The sequence below is a fragment of the Drosophila navojoa genome, chromosome 3, assembly GCF_054131105.1.
Source record: "Drosophila navojoa isolate 15081-1374.11 chromosome 3, UAZ_NAV_1.0, whole genome shotgun sequence".
Classification (NCBI taxonomy): Eukaryota; Metazoa; Arthropoda; class Insecta; order Diptera; family Drosophilidae; genus Drosophila; species Drosophila navojoa.
Genome location: NC_142891.1, coordinates 7,316,950 through 7,339,423, shown reverse-complemented (window position 1 = coordinate 7,339,423; position 22,474 = coordinate 7,316,950). Strand labels below are relative to the sequence as shown.

At 35.8% G+C, this 22,474-nt stretch overlaps 1 protein-coding gene across 1 annotated transcript; it reads left to right on the top strand.

Moving 5' to 3' along the window:
• The first annotated feature begins 6,746 nt into the window (after nt 1-6,746).
• LOC115564818 (uncharacterized) lies at nt 6,747-7,472 on the top strand. Its single transcript, XM_030389539.2, has 2 exons — nt 6,747-6,886; nt 6,951-7,472. The coding sequence occupies exons 1-2, from the start codon at nt 6,863-6,865 to the stop codon at nt 7,377-7,379; spliced, it is 453 nt and encodes a 150-aa protein (XP_030245399.1). The 5' UTR covers nt 6,747-6,862; the 3' UTR covers nt 7,380-7,472.
• The last annotated feature ends 15,002 nt before the right edge of the window (nt 7,473-22,474 follow it).

Below are 22,474 nucleotides of genomic sequence, written 5' to 3'. Positions count from 1 at the left end.
GACTTATAGCTCACAACTTTAACTTCAATTTTTGCCAGTTTAATCAGTTACATAAAGTAGCGAAGACAGAAGAAGAAGAAGAAGGAGAAGAAGCAACAGCAGTTAGCTGCGAAATATTGCTATCCTAAGTGCTTATTAATTATAATTAAACGTCGAACATTTTCTTCGAAAAGAAGTTTCTGCTACGGTATATACCCTACACATATTTCAAGTGGGGTATACACATTTCCTACAGTTAGTCATATAATTGTGACAAGGAAATCACTTTATTATATGCAATATGTATCGAGATACCTTGTTATTCTATAAGTGAGTATGGCGCATGTTATGATCATGCTATAATATATATAGAGGAGAAATTTAAATTGGTACACGATATCCCGATTATTTAACGTACCTTTGTTTGTAAATTCTGTAGATAATCATGTTGAATAAATGATTTGGATGGTATAAAAACTGAGTTAAACAATTCTTAACTGTAGATATGTATGTATATGCATACCAGATACCCCTCACTCGTACTAATTACTTACAAAGCATCATAACAGTTGACTTAGGAATGCTTTAAAGTAACTATAATCAAAATATTAAAAGAATTCTAGGAAGAGGGGGACGCACTTATCTGACTATTTGTTAAGCAAAAAGAGGAAAAACTGAGTTGCAAATTCTTGATTTATACATCAATAATGTTTCTGTCATGTTTTTTTGTGTTTTAGTTTTATGGACATTCTTTAGCTGCAAATATTTGTGGGAGTACACATAGTTCAAGTAAAATTGATTTTATGAAACAAAAATTTCATCGAGCTCACTCTGAGTCCATATTAAGAATGCTAAAGTTGAGCATTTTGTAAGCATTTCAAAAATGTTTTATTAAACGTCACGAGCTGCAATCGAATGTCGTGACAATCTGAAACTACATACATTATATATATGCATATATACTTGCTCACAGACATTTGTCGGATATCCTTCAGTTAACCGCAATCCTTTTGCAGTTGTCAGTGGTTCGCGTGCGATTTCTTTGGCATCGCAGGGCGTTCTGCAAGTTTATTGAAATTTTATGCACTGCTTGCATTTTATATATTTAGAAGGGGGCGTGTGCTAGTGGGCGTGCCGCATGCGGCTTTTGGCGACGCGCGTTTAAGTTGGTCCTCGTCAACCAGGCACAATTTATTTTTTTTTTCTCCCTCGATGTGCCTGTGGCAGGAATTAGAAAACTTTCGCAACATGTTGATGGAAATTTGGTTGAGGTTGCGACATTTGGCTGGAATGCCCCGACCCACAGAAATTTAATTTGCAAGTAAAGGAGCTGACAGCACTTTCGCTAGGTGGCTGTAAATAATCGAGCGAGAAGTATAGCTATACTTGTAATTGTATCTATATCTATGTCTATGTACACCTATATCTCTATCTGTTCCTTTTCCGCTATATTTATTGGATTTTTACTATATATTCATGTTATTATAACAAGTCAATATCTCACTTAATGATATACCAATTATTAATTTTCTTTACTTGGCGTCATAAATAGCTAACGAGCTCCAATTAAAATCTTAAAGTCCAAACACAGCTCATAATTAAAATGTTCGACTGCGCTGCTGCCGTTGCTTCAATGCTCTGCCGCCACATTCCAAGAAATGCAGCTCACTCGCTGATTTTAATGACGAATGTAAGAAATGCAGGATGGCTTGAGCAGGCTATAAGATTGCTTAGTTCCCATATATGTACTAATTATAGAAAGCTGAATCGATTTAGCTTTATCAATGATTATGCTTGAAATGTATATGTATTTCGATTGCCTTGAAAATGCAAAATCGAAAATTAGAAAGCAATATAGAAATATATGAAAGGTATGCAGCATGCTTGAAAAGGCAGCTATGACAGGATTCCGACTTCAGCTATCATATTCGTTTGTATTTTTAATGAATGTTTAATGTTAAAATCTTCTAAGTTCAAAAACCTTTCTTCCACATGAAAGCAAGACTTAATGAACATTACACACTTATATACATCGCCATTAACTCTTTAGCACCTATGTGTGTGTGTGTGTGTGTGTGTGTGTGTGTGTGTGTGTGTGTGTGTGTGTCTGCTGCTGTCTGCAGACTGATTGTTAACTGTTTGTCAGACAATTTGACAGCTGCTGTCAAAGATGAACAGCAAAGCAAATAAAATTAAATATTATGACTCTAACCATTTGAGAGTTCCATCAGCGCTAATGCTATTTATGTGAATCTATTGTTAGACCGCTCTCTAGTTAGCTGCGCTGCAGCTGGTCTTAAGCTTCGAGTGTCATTTACAGTTATGGTCAAGCAGCTTTCAGTTAATTGTGAAACACTTAAGCTGCAAAATGTGTGCGCAAAGTCCTTGAGCTGGAATGAGAGCAGATGGCACAGTAGGTGTGGGGCGGGGGAGGGGCGTGACCTATCATGGTCATTGCTAATCGGGGCTGTCGTTGCGCCACATCCTTCTAGACGTCCAGCGTCTCTCCTCTGCTCATGGCTGTTTATTTCTGTTTGCTGCAGGATTAGGCAGCACGCGTATCCTGCCTGTGGCCTGGACAGATGTCAAGTGCGCGAAAACTTTTTAAATTTCTGCAATCGACTGAGCATGAAATTTTCTTTTATGTTACACAATAATTTCTTAATCTCACAAAATGCTTAAATAAGGGCAAATTATGAGATAACCAAAACAACAATCGAAACAATGGGTTCAGGGTATGAAACAAAGTTATTTTGGTTGAATTCCGGCATACAAAAGCTAAAAGTTGACCTCAATTGTATGGGTTTGAGTGAAGAATGAATGAGGGAACTTTAAAAGTTTTGAGTATGACCTCAAAATTGCAGAAGGAAAAATTTAAATAATGATTTAATCATTGCTTAATTTCTAATTCAGGATTTTCAGTCTTAAACTCACAAAATTATAAGTTTATCTCCATTCAAAAAAAAAAAAAAAAATAAATAAAAAAAAATAAATAAATAAATAAATAAAAAATAAAATAAAAATAAAAAAATAAATAAAAATAAATAAATAAATGAAATAATAAATAAACAAAAATAAATAAAAGAAATAATATAAATAAAATAAACAAATTTAAATAAAATATATAATATTAATAAAATAAATATAATATAATGAATAAATAAAATAAATTAATGAAATCAAACTAATTCCTATATATGTATATAAACATTTAATAAGAAAAATTACATATTTTGGATATAAGTTGATGATGTGCTCATATTTCAAGCTCTATGCTTTTTGATACATTTAATCACAGACCATGATTATTTATTTGAAATGGACTTTTTATTCTTCTGTTATTGTTATTTTATAAATAAAATCTACTCAAGCTACAAATTTTCGTCTTGTTCAGATTTTCAGTGTTTTAAAGCCTTCTCATCTTATGATGCCTAAACATTTCTTAAGCTCTTTTCAAGCGCGTGCCCTTAAAGGGTTTGCCTGGAATATTTAAGAGAATCGAAGTCAGCATAGATAGCCAGCTTGAGATATCAAATTGCCAAAGCATGCGCAGAGTCTTTTGTCCAACTCGTTTGCGACTAATCAGCTCTGCATATTCGATATTCGCTCATTTAAGAAACCTTTTCCTTAAGCATATAACAACCCTTTTTTTCATGAACCCTTTCCTTTATGCTCTAAAGCTAAATACCAATTAAATTTGGTTTATATAAATTATTTGAAAATTGAATATTGGCCTCAAGGCTTGAAATGTAAAGCGCGTTCTATGACATTTAAATTTCCTGGAATCCATTTCCGTCATATCTGGGGGTGAAGCTCCGAATATATGTATGTATATGTGTATGTATATGAATACAGCATAACTCAGAGTCGCGCTCTTATGTTCATATATATTTGAATATTTTATATATTGCGGCCTTTGCAGCGTATTTTGATTACAAATTCCGTGGCTCAACGCAAATATATGTTGTATTACCAGTGAATTTTACGACAGCCTCGGCTGGCCCTATTCTGAGAGCTTATCCAATTGTGAGCATGGCTTCTGCCTCTCTTAGTATGCATTGGGCTTACTGAAGGCCATCAATATGATGGCGCTCAATGAATACTTTTCGTCTATAAAATGAATATGCGTGTCGCTGCCTTAAGCTAGACTACAGTCAATCTTATTGAGTGAGTGGCCAAGATCTTAACTTGGACAATACAAAAGAAATAAAATGCAATGAAAAAGAAATAGCAAGTGCATCTAATTACAGTGACTGCTAACTATCTGCAGCAACTATTTCAGTTCATTTAGCTCTCGAGTCGTCTCTTTAGAATTTCGACTCTGGGCAAGTTTGACAAATTGGCCTGCCCTACATAATGATGGGGCAAATTGAGCGCCTCTCGGAGGCAAGCAACACATAAATCACATTTCGGCTTTGTTGGCGCTTCTTGTTGCAAAAGTACTTAATGACAGTTTGCTGCGGGGGGTGGGGGGAAAGGGGACAAATTTTGGACAGAGCTCGGCTGAAATTGCAGTCGAGCACACAAAAGTGCTCATACAGGGGGCTAGTACAGTGCCTGATGTCTGTATATTTACAAGCAGTCAAGCAATGCATTGATTTATTTCGCCCAAGCGAAGCAAAAAGAAGGAATGAAGAAAAAACGTTTATTAGGCCACGTTTATTGGGCCAAATAATAAGCGGGCGAAAAAGTGTTCAGCTTAAAGCATTTGATTATTGGATGGACTACGGAGGGTGTGTTTGTGTGTGTCTGCTTGTGTATGTGGGACTGGGTGTATGAGTGAGTTAAGCTGAGACAGTCCAGATGCAGATACTCGGTAGGAAGTTGTTTAATAAGAAGTTTTATATAGACTAAGCGAACATCATATACTTATATAATATAATTTTAAAGAATTATAATTAAATAATTTATAAAAAATATATAGATAAACTTACGTATTAGTACTTTGCAAAGATTTTTTATACAAAAAAAGATTTCTTTTAACATCGAAAATACATGAGTTCAATTCTAGTTTTGACTTCAATACAGTTTATACAGATCAAAGTTGTTGCTACAAATAAGCTTACATAAAATCGAAAAAAAAAAATCTATAAAAAATATAATATATTTGAATATTCAATTGTGTTCATATATAGAAAAAATGTATATTAAAAATCGATGTATATCAAAATAAATTTAAAGACTTCTTCATCGATTTTTTTATTTTGCTGGGCATGTAAAAAAAAAAATATTATTTTTAGTATTACTTTATCTTAGCCTTTTAAAATTTGTAATTAATTTATCAGAGTTCCTTTGCTATCAGATAGTAGATGTTTCCTTTATTTTTATCAAACGCAATTTCAACTAAAGCCGGAACTTGAATCTATAAAATGATTGGCTAAAACTGCTAATATTCGATTGACATGGCTGTGATTCATATCGAGTTGTCAAACGGAATGCTGTGTACTTTGCAAATGTATTTCGAATTTCATAAGAGTTTTATTTGCACACGACTTGATTCAGATGCGGAGATTTCCTGTTACCTGCGACTCGAATTTTACCATTACGCACAATTGATTCGCTTACAATGCGCATCCGCCAAAGAGAAAAACGGATTTGGCATTGTTCAGGCACGAATACCCAGTGCGAATGGCTGGACGAGGGGATATGCTAGAGCTATGGAAATTTGTAGACAAGTTAAGGAAATCAAATTTGATTAAACATTACATGTTAAGCTTTCTAGTTAATATTATATCTGATTTTTGTTTTAAATGTTTAAAATTATATTTAAGCCACATTTATTTAAAAGAACTCATTTATGAATATATACTTATGAATATATACTTATTTAGTAAGATATTAGAATCAACTCTTCCTTTATTTTGAACACAATTTATTAAATCTCTTAAATCATTTATGCATAAATAACTAAAAATATCAAATTTAAGTTAAGCTCTCATGGTATAGCATATCTTCTAGTCTATCATAGGCAACTACATCATTTTTTTTGTGTTTACATAATTGCAACTGTGGCAACAGTTGCAGCCTTGGCCACGTTGCGTTGCAGCATTTGCAGCTTCGCTCCAATTGCAACTGTAAGCCCGTAGAGCTCGCCATGATTAGTGTGTGGCGGAGTTTTTCACTCTGAATGGACAATTGGCCGTGCGATTCGTTTGCAAGCCTTTGGGCCATAAAACTGAGATTTCATTTTGCACTGTGGAGCGCGCAGAAAGCAGATTTTGGTGTCAGTGTTGGATAACAGCCTAGAAAATATGTAAAGCTGCTCTGATATGGAATGATGGACTGGGAGATACTCTAAACTCGGCATAGAGTGACAATTTATAAAATTAATAATGAATATCATTTATCTTGCATGAGCATAAATATTCAGAGAGCATTTGATGGATGTCTCCACTATGTAAAAAAGATTTTTTTTTGGCAAGATTTATACGAGATGGAATATATCATTCATTTGTGGTTTCCAAGAACCTAATTTATATAATCTATTTATTTTATATATACTCTTGTTAAGGCAGATATAAATCTGTATACATATGTATATGCATATGAATACAGCACGTTTTCGTGCCTAATAAAAAATGACCTAGAGAATTGGGGTACTTGAGGTATATAATAATTATTTATTTTATAGTTTAGTAAATATCAGATAAGAAATATTTTCAGAAAGAATACGTTGCCAAGCCCTCAACATTTTTGGGCTTGTACATATTTTGTTATTTATTCTTTTATCAAATCGCAAATTCTGACTAAGATTTGGTTGGTGCCATAGATAAGTGGAGAGATAAATTCCATTTATGTCAAGGTGTTGCCTAGTCGAGAAACATACAAAAACGAGCCGCGCGTGGAGTTTCGTATTCAATTGTAATTCGCAGAGTTTCGCGCTATGATGAAGGGCTATTTGTGTGTGGTAAGTGCTGGGCGTATACGTAATATTTGGCACAACAAAACAATAACCGCACACTCATCAACAGCTGACAGCCTTGGCTGTCTTCGGCTGGCAATTGCAGCTGGCCAACAGCAGCTGTAATTTGTGCCAGCCGAGCAACGATGTGGCCTGCATCAATCAGACTGCATACCGGATGTGCTTTGGCCAGGAGACGCCAAGCCAGGCTCAAATCTTCAATTGCCCCGACGGCCTGGTCTGCACGGATAAGCCGCAAATCTGTTTTCAACGCTCCGAAACGCCAGCCAGCTGCGGCGACACCGACAGCTGCGGCCGTTGCAATGCGAACAATGTTTTTGCCTGCACCTCACGTACCACATTCGCCTTTTGTTTTGGCGCCACAACGCCCACCACTGAGAATGGCACCTGCCCCGCCGGACGCTTCTGTGACGCCTCCAGCGCGGACATTTGTGTCACAAAAACGACACCCAATTCGATAATCTGTCATTTGGATTAAGTAAAGCGATTTTCACAGTCCATCTGAGTGGCTTTTGTCTTCAATAATTTAATGGGAGCTGTGCATTTGCGAAAAAAACAGAATTCAATTAAAAGCAAATATTTTTTCTAAGTTTTCTCTAGATGTGTATATTGGCTTCATTTAATACAATTTAATTTCAATTTATATATTTTTAAAATAATTAAGTAAAATATTTTCTACGCTTAAATATATATACATATATTTGCTTCGACAATTTATTCTTGCATATTGTTTTTATTTTATTAATATATATTTTTTTATACTTTTAGCCAGTCCATATTATTTTAATAAAATTATTTTTACTTTGAAATATATTTACCATATTTAAAAGTAAAATTATTCTTACTATTGAGCTTAGCATATTATTATTAAGTTATTCCCGATAGTTGCAGATAAACAGATAACAAAAAATTTCGCATAAATCAAATAAAATATAGGAAAAGTCAACGCAGTGAAGCCACGGCGAGTTCTGTTTCATTATGCAAATATGAATAGGATTTTGTATAAATTCTTCTTCGTTATTTTTTTTTTTTTCACATATAATTGCGTAAATATTTGCAAACCAAAATTGCGTATAAGCCGTGTGGGACGCGTACTAAGCTATGCGCGTGGCAGGCAAAAATAATACAAGTATTATATACCTAGAAAAATATAATGAGTATATGTATGTTGAAAAAATGTATGCTATAAAAACATGTTTGTTATTGGGCATGCATATTATTATTTTAATTTAATTTTTTTGTAAGTATGTTAGAAATTCTTTATTAAGTTAACATTTATATTTCCTTTTTTTCGGCAGTTTTTTGTGATTCAGCGGCTGTTGATTGTTTGTTATCTAGTTCGTTCTATAAATTGTGAGCTGCCATAATATTTATCTACAATTTGCACTTGTTGCTATTGCCGCTTATGTTGACTTTTGCTTGGCCATATCATATGTGGTAGCTCGCCTCCACTAATATAATATTTACTTTTGCCATATTACAGATGGTGTGCTTTAATTAATTGATGGCTATTTTTCCTGTCTCTGTTGAGTGGGTGTATGTGTGTGTGTGTAATGAGTATGTGTGTTTACTTATGTTTGGTTCTCCTCGTTAATTGAAGTTTGCTTGCAATGCAGAGCAAAACTTGTCAAAGAAATATAGATGGCAATATGTCAATATAGGAAATAATTTTCTCTGGCATATATATATATTATTAGGTGCAATGAAGCTGGCAGTCATAGTTAAAATTTATGTTTATGAGTTTTCTCTCTCCTGTATACTAAGAAATAAATATAATAATTCATAAATCTAAGATTTATACATTATATAATATTATGGGCTTCAACTATGACTGATTTTTAAATATTTCTCAGCCATTTTGATATGTTTTCGTATGCCCTTTTATATTTATTTTTATTTGGCTATTTCTTACTGTTTATCATTATTTAAATTCAAATATTAATGAAGTAATACCATAGATAACATATTCTTCTTAAATGCCAATGGAGCTAAGCTTCACAGTGCAACCAGTTGCATCTTCCTCGGCATTTCCTCCTCTAGTTCTCTTCTCTAACTATTTCCTTCAATTAACACCTCTTTTTGTCTACCTCATTTTCACTCGCCATAAATTTCTCACCCTCTGCTCGGGGATATCTCCCAGTCATTTGCACTTAACTCGCGCCATACATAATTTCATTTAATTTCACTCATTGCTTTGCTAAGAGTAATTGAATAGCTCATACCTGCAAGCCAGCCATGAGATATATAGTTGCAGATAGAAAGACACTTAGAGTGTTGGCGTGAGAGAAAGTGAGAGGGAGAAAGAGAGTGAGAGAGCATAAGAAAATAGCCGAGAGATAGCAGTAAAAACGAAATGGAAAATTTCAAAGTTTCTCCTCTTGCTGAGATGAAAGTCATGACAATTTTAGCCGATAGTTGGTTGGAACGTGCCAGGCACCTGTGAAACGTATGCTCAAATTAAGTCAACAAAAAAAAAAAAAAAAAATTATATACCTTAGGCCATTGAAATTGTTTGCAATTAAGCTTGACACCAGCTTTAACTTTTTTGCATTTTTCTCCCTCTGCTGCTGTTTGCCGAACTTGAGTCGGCTTGAAAAATTCACGAGTCTTTGCAGGGTTTTATTTTGTTTCTTTTTTTTTTCTTTTGCTGCTGTGGGCGTCGCTCCGTGGTGTGTGTGTGTTTGTGTGCGCTGCTCTTGTGCTTGTGTGCGCGAGTTTCCGCTTCCGGCCGACATCGTTGTGGCTCTGCTTTATACCGGCTCACTGGCAACTCACACTTCAGGCATGCACACACACACACACATACAGACAAGGTCACACTCTAATGCACCCTCACACACACATGCATAAGCTGGGTTGAGTTGTTTGGCCTTTTTGGGTTTTATTGCCTTGGCAAAGCGTTGCAGCATTTGGTCAGGCATTTGGTATGAGCCGCATACGAGTTTTGTTGTATACAAATGTAACATATACATACATATATATGTATGTATGTAAAATGGGGCTTTTGCATATATGAGTTGATAGGGTATGATGTTTTTCATAGAATATATGTAACAGTACTCAAATGAGTTTTGCTACTTATATATGTATAAATTAAGCTTTTTTGCTGTAAGTGTTAGATGTTAGTGTGCTGTGTTGCACAAAATGAGTAGACTTCAATAATCCCGTGGCGACGACCGACGTTCTTTATTATCAAAAATCAACTAAAGTACAGTGACATAAATTCTTATATCCAAAGCTAGCCCTAAACCCTGATTATGCTGACATTGCATATTTACGCGAGGCATCGCATTACTTCGGGCAACAACATTGTTGCGCGTTGGAGCCACTGCTGCTGTTGTGCAATATCCGCTGGGAACGGCTACATTCATGCTGACGGCGCGTGATCAATCTGAACATTTATGTTTTGCTGGTCGATTGTGTTAACTCCTCCCCCACTTAGATGAATGACGTCCTCGGCTTTCTTGAAACTGTTAATTAATGTTTGAAGATCACGTTGACGTTTGTTCCTCTGATGTCTTTGATAGAGTTTCATCGAAGCGTAGCAGGAGAGTAAAAGGATGGCCACGGTTAGCCCAGATACTATTGGCCTTCTTACTAGCCCTTCCTCTAGTTGAGCAATATCCCGCAGATTTTTTATGCTTATCTTCTGCAGGTATGGCAGGCTTGGTATCTCTTGGTGGTCTGTTATATTTAAAAGCGCAGATACCGCTGGTCCCGGGGATTTCCTCACGTAGTTTTTTTGGTTTTGGTATACGGTGTTGTTTACCTTTATCTTGTCGTCAAAGGTAAGGAGGAACGTCCCTTTTACCATCTGCTCGTTGACTGTAGCTGCTCCGTCGTTGATGATGATTACTCCATCGTCGACTATGGTTAGAGGTTCGAGGTGGCTGGGCCGAGTTGAACAATGTGCGGTGTCCCCTGAGTGTAGCTGTTGAGCGCATGTTGTGTAGGGTGACTTCTTGCAGAACGTTATTGTGAGGGCTGTACTACAATTTCCTATTGATATTACATGATTTCCACAGTCAGCTAAATTGTAGTCTTCGGCGAAATTTATTATGATGCCGTTGTGTTGGACAGGGTATACGGTTAATTTTTACATACTATGCTAGGCTTAGGATATCTTATAATGAAATGTAGAAAATTTTCGCTTAACAAAACTTTAATTTGAGATACTTCCATTAAGTCAGTAATAGTGATATTTATAGAGTGTTCATTAACAATGTTTTTTAAATCAGTGGAATCCAAAATGGAGGGGTTTACAATTCCAACCTTTGCAAGTGTTACTGATAGTATTAAGGTTTTTAACTCTGAGATAATTATTCTATTTCTTGTTAGCAGCGTTTCATATAAATGCTCTGTGTCTACTTGTTTTACTTTTGTGTTTTTTACTAGGAGGTTTACGGTGTCAGTTAGCTTATTAATTTGTTCCTGCATTTTTGTGTTTATGGTTATCTGCCTATTTTCTGACTCTACAAGTTCATTCTGTGTAAATTTTAGTTTCTCGAAATCATCATGGTCTGGCGTGCCAGCTACGACCTTTAGAACGGTGCCTAGCATATTGATACTCCTAGCATGTCTATGGTGGACATTTACTGTAGCTATTAATGTTTCTATATGTTGTATGTCTGCGTCTAATAACATTCTCATATGTGATCGGGGGAAATGGTTTGCTAATTCTTTCGTATTTTTTACTATTTCTGAGTATAGGGTAAGGTTGGTTGAGTGCTTCAAGTATTGGAAATCCGTCCAAATGGTTACGTATCCGTCCAAGATCGGTATGTAGTCCATGTTAGTATAGTCAGTCAATTTCGCTGTTATCGTTGTAGCAAAAAGAAGTATAGTCCAAATCCTAAAAAGATAAAAAAGGGAATTTAATGTTTTGCCTATCTTAGATTGTCCTTGTGGACCACCCTCCCTTTTATTAAGACTGTTGTCCCCAAGTCTGCGTCAATTTTGCCTTCGTTGTATAGTGGTGTCAGTTTGTTCCCTAAGCGTCTGTTTGTTTTTTCCAAAACTGTGTCGCCTATTTGGAATTGTCTATTGTGTCTTGTTTCGTTTACTCTATTTGTTAGGAGTTGTTGTGCCTTTTGAATTTTATTTCCTATCTCTATTTCGAGTTCTGGGGAGGATGAGTGGATTATATCGATTGGTCGTTTGTCCGTTACTGAGTGAATTGTATTGTTATATTCGATAGTTGCTTGAAGTATCGTTTCAACAGTGTCAGTAATTTTTCTTTGAGCTGTTAGGCATCTTGCAATGTCACCGAGGGTGCTATGGAATCTCTCGACTTGTCCGTTTGATGTACTATGGAGTGGTGGGGCATTTACGATTTGAATGTTATATTGATTGTTTAGCAGAGATTTTATTGTTTCGGACTTTATGGAGGGCTCGTTATCGCAATAGATCGTCTTGGTATGCCGGTAAAAATTTACAAGTTGTAAAATTGCTGATTGTATGTCAATTATTGTCCTTGAAGCGATGGGTTGAACAATTGCAAATTTTGAAAATTTATCTATGCACGTAAGGAAGTATTTTTTATTGGTTGAGTATATGTCTATGTGTAGTATTTCGCCCACATAGGAAGGTATGGGTGTTTCTCCAAGTATTTGTTTTTGTGGGTGACGATTGTACTTAGCTGTTTTACAAATTTTACAATTTGAAACAACTTCGTTCGTTAATTTTGTCATTTTCGGAAAAAAATAGTCTTGTAAAATCTGCTTCACATTTTCTTGGGCTGCTCTGTGAGCCCGATTGTGTTCTGTTGCAATTATTTCTTTCTGTTCGTTTTTATCAAAAATGTCATTTACTATGTACTTTGTATATCGAAATGTTGTTGTTGGAAAAGTTTCTATTAGTTTATGTTGTATGAATGCTAATATTGGTAACTCGCAATGGATTGCATTTACGACATCTTTTTTGACTACATCGCAAACTCTTTTGATTAACGAGTCTCTGTTTGAGAAATGAATTGTATGTCGGATTTTCTTACCAAATAGGATAACTGTACGATCAGAGGCTATATTATTTTCTTCTATTATAATTTGGTTTTGGAAACAGTTGATTGGTTTGTCTGTTGTGTCTATGGTGTATGTGAGCGATATTTCGCTGTGAATTGTGGCTCTGTCTGACTGTACATCGTCCTCTAGGGCATGAATATTATGCCGTGACAGTGCGTCCGCAACGTAGTTCTCCTTCCCTGGCTTGTAATAGATGTTTGCGTTATATTCATCTATAAAAGCTTTCCAACGCCTGATTTTTGCGTTCGGGTTTCGGTCGGATACTGCAAACGTCAGAGGCTGATGGTCCGTAAAGATATTTAAATTTTTTACCCCATATAGATAATTTCGGAGGTTTTTTAAAGCCCAAACTATTGCAAGTAGTTCCCTCTCATTTGTTGCAAAGATAAGCTCTCTATCCTTTAATGTTCTTGATATCATGGTGATTGGTTTTCCACCTTGTGACAGAACTGCCCCAAGACCAGAGGATGAAGCGTCCGTTGTTAATCAAACGGCTTCTTGTAGTCAGGGTAGAGCAACATTACATTTTCGGATGCAAGAACCTCTTTTAGCTTCTCGAATGCCGCATGTTGACTCTCGTCAAATTTTACTGGAATTTTTTTGGATTGTCCGGCGCTCACTTTGCCATTTTGGCCTTTTAAGATGTCGCTTATAGGTTTTGCTATAGACGCGAAGTCCTTGATGAAACACCTATAGTAGCTTGCCAACCCAAGGAATGATCTGACGTTAAACAAAGTTGTTGGTACTTCATAGTTACGAATCGCTTCAACTTTACTTGGACATGTCTTTATACCATTACTTGAGACTACGAAACCTAGGTATTCTACACTTTCTTTGAAAAAGTGCGACTTTTCTGGTGAAACTCTCATGTTGGCCTCGTATAGTTTATCTAGGACCCAGGCGATATGCTTGACATGGCTTTCCATATTTTCAGAAAAAATGATTACGTCGTCTACGTAAACATAACAAGATTTTCCAATTTGCTCTCTGAGCACATCGTCAATGGCTCTCTGAAAAATACTAGGTGCATTTTTCAAGCCAAAAGGGAGCCTGCAGAACTCATACTTTCCGCTTCCTACAGAAAAGGCTGTTTTTTCTCTATCTTTTTCGGCAAGTAAAATCTGGTGGAATCCGGATTTTAAATCTAGTGTTGTAAAGTACTTTGCTGTGCCTAAGTTGGATAAAATGGAGGCTATATTGGGAATGGGGTATTTGTCATCTATTGTCTTTTTGTTTAGTTTTCTGAAGTCTATAACTAAACGTTTCTTTTTTCTTCCCTGCTCGTCGGTACCTTTTTTATCTACAACCCACACGGGGTTGTTGTATGGTGACTGGGACGGACGTATTATACCGTTTTCTAACAGATCTTGAGTTTCTGTGTTTACGAATTCTGATACGCCCATTGGGTATGGATATAATTTTGAATAAATGGGATTCTCGTCCTCTGTTCTAATAGTTGCAATGACATTTGTATTATACGGAAGCGCTTCATTTGGTTCCGCAAATACTCCTGCTCGGGCTTTGAGCATTGTTTGAAATTCCGTTGTTATAGCCTGAGGGGCTTCTATTTCTTTGACACTTGTGAAATTTACGGCTGGGCATTTTAGAAAGTTAATGGTCTCAGAACCATAGTTTGTTGTTAGTTTCTTATTTTTGAAGTCTAATAAAACGTTGGTTTGGTTTAGTAGGTCAAGTCCGATTATACCATCGAATGTCGTGAGGTTTGGTAATAAGAAAAATGTTGTCTTGGTATTAAAAAGGTGCATTATGCATTTCTTGTCAACTACGTTGTGGCCATGGATTGATTTTAATCGAAAGGGTTTTTCTACCGGCGTAATATTTTTTAGTTCTTTTAATGGTCTCACGTAATTCTTTGAGGCTCCGGTATCTATTAGCAACTTTATGGTTTTCCCTGCTATCGTTCTCTCTATGAACGGGAGCAGGGATTTATTCCTAAAAAATTGACCTGGTCGTATTCGTCCAATTCATTGTCAACGTCTTCTGTCTCGGTTTCTGCGATCGCTTGGTATTCGCTATTGTCCTGCTCGTATTCTGTATCTTCTGTTCCTAGGTGGTTAACTCTTTGCTGTTTCGGTCCTGTGAACCGTGCGCTACCGCTGTTTGGTCGTTTGTTTGCCTGTCCCTGGTTATTGTAGTTTTCGTATTGAGTGCGTCGTTGTTGATTTGGCCACTGAGTCTGTTTCGAGAAGGTCGCGTTTTGTTGGTGTTGCGTAGCCTGTCTGAAGCGAGAAGATGAGTCAACGTCCATTGGTTCTACCTGTTCTTGTCGTGGTGAGAATTCTGGTCTTTTGTAGTGTGGGCTTTTTCCTGGTTGGTTGTGTTTGGGTCTTGAGCTAGAGTCTTGTCTCTGACTTGCTGTCTTTGTTCGATCTTCTGCGCTTTTTCTTCTATACTGCGGGCGAAATTTGTGGCGAACATATAACGTTCATGATTTGACTCAACTTCTTGAGCCAATGCCAATGCAGAGGGAAGATCAATTGGTCTAGCTGAGAATAGGACATCACTTAAGGCCTTCCTGGTTCCTGAGATGAATACTCGCAGGGCGTCTGCTCTATATTTCTCATTTAGCGAAGAGGCAACGGTGGTGTCGTAGGTCATGATTGTCTTATTTATAAGTAAAGTCAGTTTCTTTTCTACCTCTTCGTAGTACTGCAGTAGTGTCAAATTTCCTTGGCGGAGTGTTGACATCTCCTGTTCAATTAAGTATATCGGTCGTTTGTCGGAGTACGTGAAATCTAACCGATTTATAATGGCCTTAAAATTTAGAGGAGTGTCGAAAGAAGAGAGTACCATATCAGCAGCGTTCTTAATTTGTTTCTTAATATTCCCAAAGCTTGATAATGCTTTGAGCTACCATCGTATTTCTCATATACCTTGTATGCGATATGCGCAGCCTTTCTCCAAGATACATAAGTTTCGCTTTTTCCTTCAAAGTCCGGGAGGGACTTCATGATGTCAAGGGTTTCGTTGCAAATAACACCTATTTTGATTTCTGCCTCCTTGAAAGTTTCTACCTCGGGTGCGCTAACCTGTACTGAATTTATACGTTGTTCAATTTCGTTTAATTTTCTATCAAAGCTATCTTTTTGAGCAGCTAAAGCGCTTGCGACTGCGCCTTCTACTATAGCTTTTAATTGATCTGAATTCAAAGCCATTTTTAAATTTTCTGTGTTGTAAATTTTTCGAAAATTTGTTATTAAATCTTGTATTTCACTATCACTCATAGGGCAAGTAAAGACAGGGAATTTTGCGTGCTGCGTTTTTTGTTATTAATAATTAATATTTAAAGGTTGAAATTGTATTTTTATTTGTTTTTACTCCTTAATTTCTTTTTTTTGCAATGAACACTCTACTCACATGTTCTTATATTATGTTAGTAGACTGTATGTTGTGTGTTTCTTCGCTGATGAGCCGCTTCGTGGTGGGTGTCTTCGCTGCGTACTGTTTCGTCTAATGCTGCTTTCTTTTTTCTTTTTTCGTTTTGGTTATGCGTTTTAGTTGTCTTGCTGTTTTTTTTTTTGCACTTGTGGGGTATTTATCTCACTGAATGCTTGTTTTAATCGAAGTTTTAATTTCGTTTTTTTTTTTTTTTTTTTTTTTTTTTTTTTTTTTTTTTTTTGTTTTTGGGTTCGTTTCGGTTGGGCGCCAATTAAGCTTTTTTGCTGTAAGTGTTAGATGTTAGTGTGCTGTGTTGCACAAAATGAGTAGACTTCAATAATCCCGTGGCGACGACCGACGTTCTTTATTATCAAAAATCAACTAAAGTACAGTGACATAAATTCTTATATCCAAAGCTAGCCCTAAACCCTGATTATGCTGACATTGCATATTTACGCGAGGCATCGCATTACTTCGGGCAACAACATTGTTGCGCGTTGGAGCCACTGCTGCTGTTGTGCAATATCCGCTGGGAACGGCTACATTCATGCTGACGGCGCGTGATCAATCTGAACATTTATGTTTTGCTGGTCGATTGTGTTAACTTATATATATCATATGTGTGGTATATAGTTGTATATATAGCCGCTTTGTAAATACCTTGCTTAATGAAATTTAATTTTGCAATTTATTTATTTTTTAAATTTAATTTCTAAATAAAATTTAAAATAATTTCTATCAAATAATTTTTTTATTAGATATATATTGTATTTAAATTAAATTCAATTTGTTTTGATTATATATTTTACATTTTTATTTTTTAAACACTATGTCTTTATTTTTACTCATGCTTGCGCTCAATCTTTAATTTCATTCACTTTATATTAACCCAAATTTTATTTCCTTTTAACTTATGAGTCCTTCAGCAACCCTTTTATGCCAACACTTATTTTATGCAGCTCTCCCGCTCCCATTTTTGCTCATTTTATTAGCGCTTTTTACTGCTTTCGTGTTGACGCAGATGAATTATTAAAATCACAAATGAAGCATTTGATTTCAAAGTAATTTCTGGTCTTTAAATGTCTTGAAGAGTTTTATTTCATTTTTATTTCGCTGATTTTATATTTTTGTTTCCATTTAGCTGTGTGCCTAAACTTCTTGGTTTGCTGAGATTTAAATGAAGTTTATTCGACATTTGTATACCCTGTACGTATGCATGTGCATGTTGAATACGTAACACGCAAAAGAATTTATTCAATATTAATGTTTTATGGTAATGCCAACTCTACTCAGCGTAGTCAGGATATTTCCTAGTCGGCTTCTTTTGTTTTTACTGCACTCCTGCATTATGCTTTCTACGTCATTTAAGCGCCTTACGCTTACAACCCGAAATGCTTTCAATCGAATCTTCGAGCCAAGCATGTAAATATTCAATCATATATGTATATATCAATCGGAATGCACATACTAAAAGTGGTCCAAAGTGCATTTATTTTGCCAATTGCACTTTGTCAAATATATTCAGCTCGATTCGTTTCCACCTAATCCCCAAAAGCCCAAGCGGCTCCTCTGCAATCGTATCAGACCTCATTTAACCGCATATCTTACATTCCTAGAAATTCAATTTGATATTTTTCCGGTTTTCGAGAGCATTTAAAATGAATTCTCAAACGGTGAAGCACTTCAGTTCGCTCTGTCAATCATGCTTTGTCAATCCTTTCAATTGATTTCGGTTTTAGATTTTTTTGTATCCGTGGTTAGCCAAATGGCCTGAAGTAGATGGCAGACAAATGGAAATAAAGCCTTTGTTAGTTAGGCATTTGAAAGTATTGATGACTTTTAGCCAAGCAGCACAATATATGAATTAAATGTTCAATATTTTTATTATTTTCTATAACTAATTAACGATTATAAAAACTCTATAAGCAAATTTAATCATTAATGGAAAAAGGTAAAAAGTAGAAAATGAATAAAACTTTCCATCTACTCCAGTTTTTCAGACAGCCTGAAGAGTCAAGCCGCAGCATCAAGCCTCTGCCTCAGGCCTAAGCCACTAGCCATAATCCAAGAGTAAACTCTCAACTTAATCAAACCTTAGTCTGAAACTTTAGCTACATACCACAGCCTCGAGCCTCAGCATCCAACATCAAACCTAAGCCTCAAGCATCAAGCGCCAGCATCAGTCCAAACCTCAATCTCAAGCATCAGCCTATAACTCAGACTCAAACCTGAGGCTTAGGCTGAGAGTGAGGTTTGACGTTTCAGGTTTGTGGTTGGTCTGTAGCTTGAGGCTTTGGCTTACGACTCCTGGACTGAGGCTGTGGCTAAGGCTTAAGGTTAGAGGCTGCGGTTCAGGTTGAGGTTTGAGTTATTAAGTTGGGCTTGAGGCAGCCGGTTCCGGTTTGAGTCTTACGTTTGAGGTTGAGGTTTGAAGCGACGCAATGTGCTTGGTATTAGGTACTAGACTTCAGGCTGAGGCTGAGGCTGTGGCCTCAGGTTGGCGATTGGGGCTTGAGTTTGGGTTGGCGCTTGGGGCTGAGTATGAATGAAGCTTAAAGCTGTGAATCGAAGCTGATTATTCCGTTTAATTAATGCAGACGCAGCAGGGAAAATTTTAAGACAGCCATCCTGGCTAAAATTGAACCAATTTATAAATCGAAGGTCAAGGACCAACAGCCTTAACTGAGCTTGGCGGTTCAAGGCTTAAATAATAAATATAGAATTTACAACGTGGGCAGTGTCATTTTTGTCAGTTGTGGTGTTTGCCGGGCCAGGTGCATTACGTATACGCCGCGTGCAACCAGCCCAAGTTGTTAAATTGCAACACGCGATGGGGCACGTGAATAAATGATGAAATGAGTGCACTGTTTGAGTACATTTGAATTTAATTTATAAGTGAATAAATAAATAAATAATTTATTTAATATGTAATTGAGGCGAAGATGTTGAGCCGAGAGCTAAGCGACTAATTACAAGATAAATATCTGGGCAGCACACATAATTAATGGCTTGTGGCTAATAGTGAAAGCAATTGAAATAAGTCTTGGTTAAGGCTTTTATATTCTCTGCAGAGAAACTTGGTTCACTTCAAGCAATAAAATCTCTAACAAGTGTTTTTTATGTCTGCCGAATTGCAATTTGGCATTGAGCGCGTGTTTGCTGAATAGTTTCTTTAATGCAGAATGCATTGAAAATTGTTTCTTTTTTTTTTTTTTTTTGCGCGTAAAATGCAGAAGGTGTTGGAGCTGAGCGCAATAATATATATATTTGGTGTTGATCTGAATAGACAGCCGGCTTGAGCTGACTCAAAGGGCTGCTCAGTAGTAGTTTTTTTCGTACTCGGAATCTATAGGAACTAAAAATTAAACTTTTATATAAAGTGCAGTAAAATTTATGTGAGCAGATCTTCTAAATTACCTTAAAAATAAGTAAATTGTAAGCTGTAAGTTTTATTTCTTGAGTTTTAATATTTCGTATGAAGAGCATAATTTTTCCACAATTCATAGACTTTGATGAGATCAATAAAAACTTTTTGTCAAAAATTTTATACTGATTCCTAGCTTCCAACCAACAAAATTGATGATTGAATAGAAATTTTCAACAGACATCACATATACGAAATTTTATGTAAATATATATAATTCATATAAAATCATTGCTTTTATTTTCATAGCTAATAATTGAATAAATTAAAATAATATGTTTAATACTTTTCTTATATTTTTTTAAATTCTTAAACAAGCAATAAATACAAATTAAATAATATATGTATATACATATATAAATAAAATAAAAATAAAAAATCAAATAAAATAAATCCTTTATATATTAAATGTGAAAATTCAGCTATTGATTATTGTGTATAACTTACAAGATTTCTTTGAAATAAAAACCAAAAGAATTAAAATAAAATAAAAAATCATACTCTGCAGTTCAAGTTAATGAGATGCAAAGAAAAGTACAAATGGCTGAAAACGAAAAATCGCGCATGCATATACATGCAAATATAACCTGTTCATTTACAGACGCCCACGCGTGCACACCCTCGCACACGTGCACATACACCCACACGGACCGTGTAAAAAACAGGCTCATTTGTATGCGAGTCGCATAAAAACCAAGCATACATTTGGGCGCTGGCTGACCTCAGTTAACCGAACAGAGAATGAACCGCATTACAACTACAACTAGAGGGGAACCAACTACATAAATGTTGATTTTGTTCATTATCTAAACAGCAAGAAGCAGCGCAGCATAATATGATAAATTGATGCCCTTTGAGCCATGAGTAGCAGCAGAAGCAAACAGACAACAGTCGTTGGCCAAAAGAGTCAGCAACCCGCATAGATTTCACATGTCAATAATGGCAAAAAAATTAAAATTGATTAAGATATAACGGGAAGCTGGCCAGCAGATGTACAGTTGAAGCTGAACAAGACAGTTTTACAAGTGTGTGTGTGTATGTCCGTATATAGTATATGCATATTAGTTTTCTTGCTTACAACTTGCGCCAGAGCCATCAAAGATTTGGCCCAACGGAAGCTGATGCCACTTTCTACTTTATGAGGTTGTAAAGCAAACCTCGTAACTCCGTTCCAGCCATTGGGTCGTAAATAACAAGTTTGAGATGCAATAGAATAATGGACCATGGAAGTAAGCAAGAAAACATAAAAACAGAAGAAGAGCAATGTGAATATACATAAAACTCTTTGCAGTATTTTATTTAAAATTATATACATTATTTTGCTTAATTTATGTATAAAATGATAAAGGAAATAAAATTAAATAAATGAACCATAATATATTAGGCTTAAATCTGTAAAAGGGTTTTTTTTTTTTTAAGTAGTTAAGTGATATTTTTATAACAAAAATTATTAATATATTTTTAATATTATATATGTATTTTTTAAATCATCAGCAGCTGCAAAATTTTATACTTAGACTACCTCAACAGTTCGCCTTAACAGCAGCGCTTGGGCTAAGAGTCGAGCACTGTTAACAGGCCGAGCAATGTTATGGTCGAAGAGCAGCGCTGCTTTATTGACAACGCTCGACGCTAGCAGCGCTGCAACTTTGGCAAAGCTCAACGCCAGCAGTGCTGCTACTGTTAAAGTACATGCTGTCAGCAGCGTTCCTAGTTTAGCTTATTTCAGGCTAGATCTGGCCTATTTGAAAGTGGTCAAGTTTGTAGGTAACAACTTAATCGAAAATGCAAAAGCCCTAGCTCTTAAGAGAACTATAGAATAGAAGAAACTGCTGTCTAATAATACTGACAATTAATAAGTATATATATTCTTGAGCAGCAGGTTTGTATGTATATCTGTCTGTGTGTCTATCTCCCTGTCTATGTTCTATGAATTCATTTGGCCTTTATATTTGAGTAAAATGAAGCTAAAATGCTTTAAAGTGCAGAGACTGATCCCATATGTTACTCAAAGTTCGACTGCAACGACTCTTACCTGGCGTCGGGCTCAGCATTTGATCGTGACCTGGTGTGTGAGTGAAAGTCGTCCTATATAAAGGGCAGCAGCTGCAGCATTTCTTCAGTCACCAGTCGTGTAGTAAAAAAAAAAAGTCGTAAAGTAAAGTAAAGTGAAGTGAAGTGAGTATAATGAAGTACATGCATACATATATAAAATATTTTAAGCTAAAGAGAAAGTACTTAGAAGATATAGAAGAAGTTTTGTATTAATCAACATCTATCAACACTGACCGTCAGCAAAGCCGCCTGCTAACAGAGCTGTTAGTTAACATTCGGTGTTCTTAACATTCGCTGGTCGTTAAGCTGTTTACTTTTGTCTTCGTTAGCAGCTCGTGCGTTTGCATTTGTTTTTGTTTCTGCGTTGAACTTGAACCCGTCGCCAAGTAGTTTTTGCTTTTTGCTTTTGCTTTGCTGTTGTTTTGAGCGCGAACTTTGCGGTTTTCTTTGTTGCTGTCGCTCACTTTGCAGATGCCATTTTGCGTTGAGTTTTTGCTTCACTGGAATTTGGTATGTTGGTTCAATTTAGCATGAAATTTTAATTATTGAGTAGAGGAATTTGAACTAATGGAATTTACTTTTTTATTTTTGAAAACTAATTATTTAGCTATTTATATTTTCATTTTATACATACACCAATAAAAAATTGATGATACATAAATTCATTTATAATAT